The following is an 11,894-nucleotide window of genomic DNA, read 5'->3' on the forward strand; positions in this document are numbered from 1 at the left end:
GAAATTATGTGTTTTTTTAACCTTAAACCACATAAACACATTTCATTACACCAAACACACAAAATAATGTTATTTTTAGCAACGTCATATGACCACTTTAAAACATTTCGCGTTCTATAGATATATTTCTCATGTCTGTGAGGCAACGGAGTTTCGGTTCATTTTTGACACACTCAAGTTCACAGGAACAGAGACGGCAGAAATAGTATCCTGTTTGATTCCATTATTTTATAGCGCACAACGTTTAGTTGTTATTGTGAGTGTACACAAACAAATGTAGACCCTTAACAGATTCGAACGATGTAATTAATCTTGTCTGTATGACCAAAAATTACGGATTGTGATCGCGCCGGTGCCTCTATGTTAACTGTCATGCAGTATAAGCGCACCCCTTTTCAGCTTCCACATTCCGCACAAACACTTGAAAGTGCGCACATTTAATATAGACATTATAGATGTACAGTAGATGTTAAATGTGTAGCAATATTCATGCAGTTAACTTAAAAAAAAATACTTGTGGGGGGTGGGTGGCGAAACCTTTTAAACTGTTTAACTGATAGTATTAATCGGTCAAAATTCTTACTTGCGGTTAACGGTTAAATGATTCATATGAACATCCCTAATCCTGCATGAAAGTTCAATAACACATCTGACAATCGCCGATTTGTGCTTCTGGTGCAGTACACACCGTACGTAGGACAAGAAGGGTTTCTGGTAACTATTCATGAAATGACAGACTGTAAAGCTGCATGTGTGTGAACTGTGAAGGCCTGGTAAAGCACATACTTTATGAGTAACAAGAATGTGGAAGTACACACAGACTCTCACCTCTGACACACACACACACAGTCAGTACACAAGGGTTATCAGCATAGGCAGAGTTTGGGGGCTGCCGGGGGTACAGTGCCCGTCCAGTGGCCAGAGTCAAAGGTTTTATCAGGCTGTACTAAGCCTTCTTTTATTTTCACCCTTTGACTTAAACTTTGCTGTTTTGTTTGTTTGTGTTCCAGTTGGCTGTGCACAAGAATCACAATACAACTTTTAATCATGTGATACATATTTTTTCAGCAATTGTGATTCCCGATTGCATTAAATCCTGCATGTGCATTAAACATTATGTGTAAAAGTGGGTTAGTTCACCCAAAAATGAAAATTACACCATGATTTACTCACCCTAGGCGCATGACTTTCTTGTTTCAGACAAATACATTCAGAGTTATATAAAAAATTGTCATGGCTCTTTCGAGCTTTATAATGGCAGTGAATGGGGGTCGAGATTTTGAAGCAAAATAAAGTGCATCCATCCATCATAAAAAGTGCTCCACACGGCTCCGAGGGGTTAATGCTCCGGGTGTGTGTTCACTACTGTGTGTGTGTGTGTGTGTGTGTATGCACTTGGATGGGTTAAAGGGGACATATCATGAAAATCTTACTTTTCCAGGTTTTAAGTGCTATAATCAGGCATCTACCAACCAAGGAAACGTGAAAAAGATTAACCCAGTAACTTTGTTTTGGGAAGCCTTTTTCTGCAAGCGTCTGAGAAAACGAGTGGGTCTGATTTCGCTCCCTTGGTGAGATGTTTTTAGCAGATATTCTGGAAAAGGGGGCGGGGAGCAGCAGCTCGTTTGCATTTAACACATAAAATTCATTTGTACAGTCCCGAAAAACAGCGTGTTTCTGCTTCCACTCAAAATAGGCATTTTCAAAATTATATAATAAATGATCTGTGGAGTATTTTGAGCTGAAACTTCACAGACACATTCTGGGGACACCAGAGACTTATATTACATATTGCAAAAAGGGGCATAATATGTCACCTTTAAATGCAGAGCACAAATTCCGAGTATGGGTCACCATACTTGACAGACTTCACTTCACTCACTCACTAAATGCAATCTGAAGTGAAGCAAAGCAAAGTGTTTGTGTAAGAAAATATCCATATTTAAAACTTTAAAAACCGTAATCTCTAGTTCCTATCAAAAGCTACACTCGATGTTGCATTTCATTAACACTAATGAGAACATTCTTTGTTCGACTGGTTGTGAAGCATGTGTGTCAAACACGCCAAGAATTGGCTTAAATTACCTCGGTCGGTGACGTCACTGGAATGCGTGCACCTGAGAGGTTATAAATAGACATGAAACTGTCACATATCCAGGTTTCTTTGTCTTCAGAGACCGCTTTGTGTGTGTGTGTGTGTGTGTGTGTGTGTGTGTGTGTGTGTGTGTGTGTGCTACACTGCTGAAAGCAGTATCAACCACGAGAAAAAAATAATAAGTTGAAAGTGAAAGTTAGTTTATTAATCATGTCGAGTGAATCTGCAAAGAGATGCGTGCCTCCCTCACGGCCCATCTCTGAAGAGGACTCTCATGAGTATTATTTGGAGAGTTTGGGGGAAGAGCACGCTGCTCTCTGCAATTCATTTCCTATTCGCGTGCTTCGCTTTAGGCTCGCTTTCTAACCGCCGCGCGTGAAAAACTTGATTGTAATTGTATCTGCAGTCCTATTGGATATTACATTTAAAGTTTAGATATTTTAAATGTACTTAATTGCAACATCATCATTACAATGTGAAATTACAAATAGATTTAAATAGATGGCATTCAGGTTTTAATAGACATGACATTTAAATATATTTTAATTTTCCATAAATGCCAAACTTGTAAGCGTTAGTCCAAAACTAACACTTACAAGTAAAATTTGGCTTTGGCAAACATTATGAGCAACATAATGTATGCTTTAAATAAACTGTATGACAAACACTGAACTTTTTCTCTTTGTAATCTGATGTAAATGATGTAAACTGATCAAAGCAAAGATATACAGAACTCAGCACTGTCACCTAAAGAGGTGAAACTAACTCATGCAACAACTTTTAACGTTGTGGAAAATTTACGATTGGGAAATTTATCTAGGATGCCTTCAGTTTTATGACAGCTAGTGTTATCAGCAGTGTGAAGGGATGCACAATCGGATAAACCTTTAACAGATCTATAGAGAGATTAAACCACACAGCAAGTTCTTACATAAGCGGCTCTGACTCAATGCTAATTACCTTTTCTAAGGGTTAGGAAAAAATGTTTTGTAGGATGGGTATTAGTTTACGAGTTAGTAATTTGTTTAGGCAAATCATAATATTTTTCCCTAATTATCTCACAACTCACAGAAGGATGCCAAAAGTTATCATATGAATATAAACCTGTAAAACAGAAATTGTTATCAACTATAAAACATAACTGGGTGGATGACACACCTGTTTCTTTTCTCCATCCTTGTCGTCGATGTAAGACAGAATGAAATCTATCCTCCGTACGCCATCTCTGAAGTACACGGAGTCCTTGCTCTGCTGCTGCTTATCTACCTGCACACAAACATTTATTTTAACAAAGTCGAGCTTTTATGTGAAGTACTGAAGCTTCATAATGTTTTCTAACTCTTGAAACCCTTGAAATGGTAATAAAGCTAATCCATGCATGATATGAAGATACCGTATAAAAAAACATCATCTTAATGAAACAGAACTGGGTGCTTGTTCAGACACTGTGATATTGTCTATATGTAATGAAGGCTTATTCATTATTAAACATGACAGTCTTACTGCAGTTTCAACATTTCAAACCAGTTCATAACAGTCTGTTGTCTAACTCCCACAAAAACAATACAAGCATCCTGCCACACACACACACACACACACACACAGGCTTCATGCGTGTATAAAACCTGAACAAATACATCAGCATAAGCTGCATGCTATAAAAGCCAGACTCGATGCAGTCACATTTAACGATGTTCAGCAAATTTTTGTGGGCGAAATCCAGTCATTTCAATAGAATTCTTATCAAATTGGGAATCTTGAGTGGAAAGATTTGCAGATTTTGCACCAGGTTTAAGTTGGTCACGTAATTTCGCGTGACTTCTTTATGAGCTGTGCTTCATGCATGGACATATTTTTACCTGTCAAATCTCACTAATGTGACCGCACCTTTACTCAAATGATGATGCATTTGTGTCTGAAGAACTTTTAATGTTCAACAGAGGTCATGCATTTACTAAGCTTGTTGACACCAAGAATGATAATATATGATTATATATATATAACGATAACTGTATTAGTGTCTACATCCACGGATAATATATATATATATTTTTGTGTCCAAAATATATTTTAAATATACGCTGAATATATGTTGTAATCTGTGAAGCTCAATTAAATCTTTTTTTTTTTTTAATAGAAAATATATTTAGTTTCAACCCTCATATACCAAAATATATTTAAAAATGTCAAAAAGTCTTACAGTAGAATAAATGCAAATATGGACAATCTACAGTTGTAGTTATAATTTTACATACACTTTACAGTATCTGCAAAATGTTAATTATTTTACCAAAATAAGAGGGATCATACAAAATGCATGTTAATTTGTATTTTAGTAGTGAAGATATTTCACATAAAAGACGTTTACATTTAGTCCACAAGAGAAAATATAGCTGAATTTATAAATATGACCCCGTTCAAAAGTTTACATACACTTGATTCTTAATACTGTGTTGTTATCTGGACGATCCACAGCAGTTTTTATTTTATTTATTTATCTATTTATTTATTTATTTTTATTTTTTTGATAGTTGTTCATGAGTCCCGTGTTTTTCCTGAACAGTTAAACTGCCCGCTGTTCTACAGAAAAATCCTTCTAGTCCCACAAATTCTTTGGTGTTCCGGAATCTTTTATATCATACAAAATGCATGTTAATTTGTATTTTAGTAGTGAAGATATTTCACATAAAAGACGTTTACATTTAGTCCACAAGAGAAAATATAGCTGAATTTATAAATATGACCCCGTTCAAAAGTTTACATACACTTGATTCTTAATACTGTGTTGTTATCTGGATGATCCACAGCAGTTTTTATTTTATTTATTTATCTATTTATTTATTTATTTATTTAGATTTTTTTGATAGTTGTTCATGAGTCCCGTGTTTGTCCTGAACAGTTAAACTGCCCGCTGTTCTACAGAAAAATCCTTCTAGTCCCACAAATTCTTTGGTGTTCCGGAATCTTTTATATATTTGGACCCTTTCCAACAATGACTGTATGATTTTGAGATCCATTTGTCACACTGAGGACAACTGAGGGAATCTATTACAAAAAGTTCAAACAGTCACTGATGCTCCAGAAGGAAAAACCATGCATTAAGAGCCTGGAGGTGAAAACTTTTTTCATAGTTGTATGGGTAACAAACAGTTGCCGGTCCCATGAAAATACTTTGGAAGTCAATTGGGACCAGAAGGTGTTTGGTTACCCCCATTCTTGAAAATATCGCTCATGTTCAACAGTAGAAAGAACAACTTGAGGGTGAGTAAATAATGACACAATTTTCATTTTTGGGTGAACCCAAAAACCCAAACCTTTAACGGTAACCCAAACCCAACATTTATTATTTCAGTATTTATTTATTTTTCATTGAATTTATTTTTCCCATAGAAAACATTTATTGAAGTTATAGAAGTTTTATCATGTTTTTGTGAACTTCCAGGGACAGTTTTGTCCGTAAACTACGGCAAATCTGTACACACTTTCACTAAACCTCGCCACCCAGCTCAGTTGTGCGCAACCCGAGTTCGAATCCCAGCTGTTGGTTCTTTCCAACCCCATCCCCCTCTTTCTCTCCATAATACTAGTGGCAAAAATTAAAAATATAATCTTAAATGTAATACTGAATACTTAGGTAGAATTAGCCTGAAATGGCAGCCCCGTAACTCTCTTCCTCTCCTACAGATCAGATTATACAGCAGTGTGTTTGCTCCCACCTGCTGTTCAGGACAGTCTGACTGTCTCTCAATCCAAACAAATACAAAGGCCTCTTCAGAGATACACACGTCTTCAACACCAGGCAAGTGTCTTGAACATCTTTGTTAAACCGTATTTTAATCACAGTTTACTGTTTAATAGTTGCATGACAGCACTGACCTCAGATCAGCCCTGAGAGGCATATTCACCCCAATGACACTGGCCAAAGCTAAACAACTGCAGGATTCACTCAGAGCCAGGAAAATACCTCACCAGGCCTGCCAGTCTGCAGCTGTTCTCCAGCAACTAAAAATAACTTACATACAACGCATAACACAAACAAATGCAGCCGCTGAACACAAAGCTAGCCCAGGACGTAAAACACCTCTACATTCTCTCACGGCCACTTCCAGAGATGTGACCAAGCCAAACAACATTTCTCTGAGGTTTAACCGGCAAACACCGCTGATTTTCTTAGGCTGTTTCTACAAACAAAACCTCCAGATGATTACCAGCAGCCTACAGCTGACGCTTCCCTACTAGAGAACACGACTAAGGAATACACACCAACATCCATTAGTAAACGCAATTACCGTTAGCCATCCATAGTAATGTCAGGACCCCTGAGTATTAAATTCCCCAGAGATCTTCCTCCGTTATTACACAAACAGCAGACGGGAGATGGAAGGAAAAGAGAGAAATGGAGAAAAAAGAAAGACTTTACCTCAAATCTATCTATCAAGTGCTGCATCATTCAAGATTCTGGGAGTCTCCGGAGATGGAGACCACCTCCCTTCTTACAACAGCCCAGCTAATCGGACACATAAACACACACACACACACACGCTCTGCAGAGCAGCCCTCCTTTAAAGGGGTCATATGATGCGATTTCAAGTTTTCCTTTCTCTTTGAAGTGTTACAAGCTCTTGGTGCATAAAGAAGATCTGTAAAGTTGCAAAGACTAATGATCTTTAAAATAGCATCATATGACCCGTTTAAGATACACACACGACCAGTCCTTAACAGAGCGGAACAAGAGAGACAGAGAGACAGAGAGCAGGGGGCTCACAGAGATGACATCATCATCGTGGCAGCAGGGCGGACGCCGTATGTAATCACAATGTCAAACTAGATTTGAACACGTTCTGAAGGAAACAGGAGCGGTGCTGGAGTGTTATGGGTTGCTATTGCAACTTTGCAGTTCCTGAGATTTTTTTTTAGCCCGTTGCTATGGAGTTGCTAGGGTATTGTTTGGTGACACTGTATTGTGCTTTGCTGATTGCAATGTATTATTTTATTTCAAATTCTGTTCTTTCCAGCCTTATTTTTCCTTTTAATACAGATTTCTATAAACTTAATTTTGTTTCCTTTCTTATTAATTTTTATGCTCTTAAATGATTTTAATCTTGACTTTTGTGTTCTTATCTTTTTCTTTAACCTGTTAACTGTCAGTGTCTCGCTAGCTATTTTTTATTGCCTTTTTCGCCATCACATATTTTAGTAATCATCCTAAATTAGATATCACTCAAAATTCATCCTGTGAAAACTGTTCTGAAATCAGACACTGCATTACCATGGAAATGGACATTTAAAACCTTTTACCGAGCTCCTCCCCATAGTGGGCGGTGTCAACTCTCATATTAGAAAATTTACTACAATATTTTATAATCAAAACACTTTTTCTAATCTTGACAAAACACTGTTGCATAGGTCCTCAGGGTTCCATATTTAGTGACTAGTTTGTGACTGAAGTAGTACTGTTATAAATGTATAAATTCGTGACAGGAAAATGCATAAAACAATTCTCACAGGAACCTCAATTTTTGTGATATCAACTTTAAATTTGGAACATAACTTAGTTAGCCATATGGCTTTGCTTTTATAGCATGTTTTATAGCAATATTTAATTAGTTACATAAAATAAAATGTTTCGTACAGTACATTTTCTTTACAGTAAATTTAAACTTCTAATACTTTTTATACTTTTTTTTTAAATGCTTTCACTTCAGCAATAATTCACTGATTGTCTTCTTTAAAAGATCACCAATTTTAGATCTGTGTTCCAAATCATTTAAGAATTACAACTATTTAAGTTTGGGTATCAAAAAGTGTGTGTGTAGGAAATGTGCTATATGAATACACATGCTTTGTCTTCTGTGTGGATGCAAGTTGTTGTTAGGGTGTTGCTATGTGGTTGCTAATGGTGCGTTCAAGTCATGTCGGATAGATCGTATTTACGAGTTGAACGCACATGAACGCCACCACAAAGTCGTTATTACGAGTGGGAAACTCGAAATTTTCTTTAAGCCCCGAGTTTCCGAGTTGGGGGCGTGTCAATGACAACCATGGCGGAATCGATGGATGCAACAAATTTTTGTTTAAACTGATAGTTTAGTTGTCCTAAAAACTTAAATTGGTCATGTTCTTGTTACACAGCTAGTTAATGAAATCCAAGTAAAAAAAATGCTATAATTTTTGTTCCTATAGGTGAAAAATCTTTTGATTTGCCATGTTGCATGTTGCATTTAGCTAACAGCTTTTTTTAATCTCTGTATTTTAGCATTTGTTGATGCTAAAATTCATTTATACTGGGATCCTGGTCTAAAAAAATATTAAAAACGCAAAACACACCTGATGCGAATTCTTTGCTCTTCATTTTCTATAAGCAGAGTTAACAGACCCTGTTGTATTTTCTTGTAATTTATTAAAAGAAGGTACACCGCCATCTTGTGCCGACTAAACTGACTTGAACGCACCTGACGTCGTAATTACGACTTGTCAACTCATAAGTGCGAACGTCCCAGGAGGACTTGAACGCAGCATAAGGTCATTTGAGTGTTTTAATACATTGTTTTGTGTTTACTATGATGCTCTGGGTGGTTACTAGGGTGTTGTTATGTGGTTGCTGGGATGCTCTAGGACATTGGTAGGGGACTGCAGGTAGTTACCGGGGTGTTGCTATGTGTTTTGTGTTGTCAGGTGGCTGCTAAGGTCTTTTTTTTTTAGCATGTTTTTAGCCACAGTATGTTCCTGTTACGCATTGAAAGGTGATTGTCGTGGAGTTTTTGTGTGGTTACAAAGGAGCTATGGATGTTTCTTAGCACCTTGTTATGTTATTGCAAGTGTGGTTGCTATGTGGTTGCTAAGGTCTTTTGAGCAATATAATGCATTGTTTTGTGGTTACTATTGTGCTGGGCTAAAGAGACCACCTTCAAGGCTATGATATACTAAATGTAAATCCATTTGACATAATTGATTAAGTAAGTCAGTAAAATGGACAGAACAGTCAAATGTAGGTGAACAAACCTATTAAGCTGAGCTATGAACACAATGAGCTGAGCAATACAATTTTCCACATCGATGCTATCTCTACTGTCATTTGCATGTCAAACGAAAAATTCATTTACAGATCGTGACATTTTCAAAAGCACTAAACCTCAGCATCAAAGAGTCACAGCAGCATGTAAATAATAAGGCCTGAATCTGATTCACTCGGTCTTTCTCACATCTATCTCATACGTTTCCAATATCTTTTTGTCCAACTTCTGGCATCATTTACTCACTCACATCATGTTGTTCACTATATGTACTATAATATCTTCCTGCTGTGGTGTAAATGAATGATGGCCGAAATGTATTGTTTGGGTGAACTGTCCCTTTAAAAGTGATGTAGCCTGATCCCTTTGTAAACAGATCTCACTGGCACACATAGAAATACTCTTCTGTGCAAACATCTTCTAAATTAACATCCTGCTGTCTCTCTACTGTGAGCAGGAGTCTGTTTGACCTGGCAGAGCAGCTGCTGTTCTTTCACTACAGGTCTCTCCCTCTTTCATTTCCTGTAATTACAAGTTGGAGATGATGCATATGAACATGTGGTTAAAAAAAGCAGGCAATAATAACCATACACTCCTGCGCTGACATATAGAGTAAGTATATGTGTGGTTAAGTAAATCGGGCTGGGACTGAATGAGCTGCACAGCCTTCAGCTATAGAAAACTGCATCTCCAACACAAATATATAATTATGTAACATGACACAATTAGAGACTCAGACTCTATAAAAAACACAGCTAATGAACATGATGATGCTTTTATGTCCACAGACATTTTATCATACAGGGAAGGAAATGTAGTCTTTATTTAAAGACTGTTTCTCATGTGGCTAATAATCTTTAATGTTAAGGAAGTTTCAAAAATCAAGGTAAAATAAATCAATTTAAGCTCTCTAAACTGTTTTCAACACTCTCAGAAAAAAAGGTACAAAAGGTACCAATATTAAGGTACCAATATGGGCTCTTTAGGTACAAAGGTGTGCCTTTTGAAAAGTACTGCCCCAGTGACAGCTTTTGTACCTTTTTTTTGAGTGAATAATGGACATTCTTTAACATGAAACTGTTTGTTCAGAAAACTTTATTAGGCTAGCCTGACCGAACTTTGGGATAAAATTGTGGATTTAAAATGTGTATTTTTTTAGATTTTCTAAATATTTTCTTAAAAAGCTTTAATTTTACTAAAATTATAGCACACTTCTCCTCAAAAAGCCACATGACTTCATTCATTCATGCCTGTAGCACGAATGGTGCAGGATGAGTTACATCCTGAAGTTTAATACTTATGGCTATTTATTTAAACAAGCCTCTAATCCTAAAATAAAGTATTAGCAACAGCAATAGTAAACACCACGTAGCAAACACGACCGACCCAATACATACAGATGGATAAAATTAGGTCCCACCCTAGTCACCTTTATTTCATTAATTTCCCACATAATATTCAGTTTGACACACTCGTTAAGTCACATTACAGAAGCCGATCATGTTGCCATGCATTTCATGTTTCCCAATACAATACAATAGCATAATAAAATCTAATATGATTATATGCAAGATGCTCAGTCCAAGCAAGCACACACATGGACACAGTTCAGCCCTCTTTACCGTGGCGTACCCTGGAGCGGTACTTCAGAAATAAAGCTCTCTTTCTCCAGATCTGTGGATGAATCGAGCATGTTGTGAGGATAAAGACACTGGTATACACACAAAGCACACAACTGTCAATGACAGGTCTATGACATCCGCTCACACTACACAAACCATCCGGGCGAAAGTCCATTTGATATTCATCTGTTACTAATTTATTTCAGAATGCGTTATTGTAATAATGAAGCCAGGTGAACTCTATATAAAAAAAACAAAAAAAAAATCTGATAAGCATGTTATCAGCAGCAATATAGTGATATTACTCAAAGTTTGAGTCATCAACAAGTCATCAACAAAAGCAGAAGTGAGTGAATGCCCATTGCTATGAGCATCTAAAATAACAGGACATACAAACACTCTCGTCGTGTGAGTAGAGAAAAACATAATGTTAATTAGAGTTGCACTGATACTGAATTTCTCTGCCGATAGCGATAGTTTGATTTTCTTAAAGGGGTCATATGATGCTGCTAAAAAGAACATTATTTTGTGTATCGGCAGCCTTGAGTGAGTGGCAGCCGGCGGATTCGGCGAAGGAGTGTCCGGAGGGCTTGCAGCAACCACATGTGGCGACCCCAGGCTGGACTCCGCTTCGTCCACGGAGAAAGCCGATCCGGCGATCCACAGCGCAACGACTCTTAATGTTTATAAAGAATATCTCTTTGGATTTGAGACTTTAGTCTTTGCAACTTTACAGATCTTCTTTATGCACCAAGAGCTTGTAACACTCCAAAGAGAAAGGAAAATTTGAAATCGCTTCTAACTGATGCTGTTAACTACACAGAGAAGCTGGGTTGTTTCAAATATGGACTAAGCCAGCTGTTGGGTAAAATTTTTTAATTAAATTTTTAACCCAAAAGTTGGTTTAGTCCATATTTGACCCAAAGTTGGGTTGAAACAACCCAGCATTTTTAGAGTGTAATTATAAGTTAAAAAGCTCCTCTTTAGTGTTGTTTTATAGCTAATGAATTAACTGTGAACAGTGGACAACTTTGCTGAGGTAAATGCAACGTTTAGTGACTTAGGGCCCTATTTTAACGATCTAAACACATGATCTAAAGCGCATGGCGCAGGTGCACTCAGGGCGTGTCCGAATCCACTTTTGCTAGTTTAACGACGGGAAAA

At 37.1% G+C, this 11,894-nt stretch overlaps 1 protein-coding gene across 1 annotated transcript in view; it reads right to left on the bottom strand.

Annotated features, from left to right (window-relative positions):
* Positions 1-11,894, bottom strand: part of LOC107695918 (anoctamin-5) — a 44,260-nt gene that overhangs the window by 24,666 nt on the left and 7,700 nt on the right. Inside the window, exons 4-5 of the mRNA XM_016496030.1 lie at positions 10,741-10,782; positions 3,254-3,361 (exon numbers count right to left, since the gene is read on the bottom strand). Coding sequence (XP_016351516.1) covers positions 3,254-3,361; positions 10,741-10,782 — 150 coding nt within the window. The remainder of the gene's footprint in view (positions 1-3,253; positions 3,362-10,740; positions 10,783-11,894) is intronic.

This window comes from Sinocyclocheilus anshuiensis, unplaced genomic scaffold (genome assembly GCF_001515605.1).
Source record: "Sinocyclocheilus anshuiensis isolate Anshui unplaced genomic scaffold, SAMN03320099.WGS_v1.1 scaffold626, whole genome shotgun sequence".
NCBI lineage: Eukaryota > Metazoa > Chordata > Actinopteri > Cypriniformes > Cyprinidae > Sinocyclocheilus > Sinocyclocheilus anshuiensis.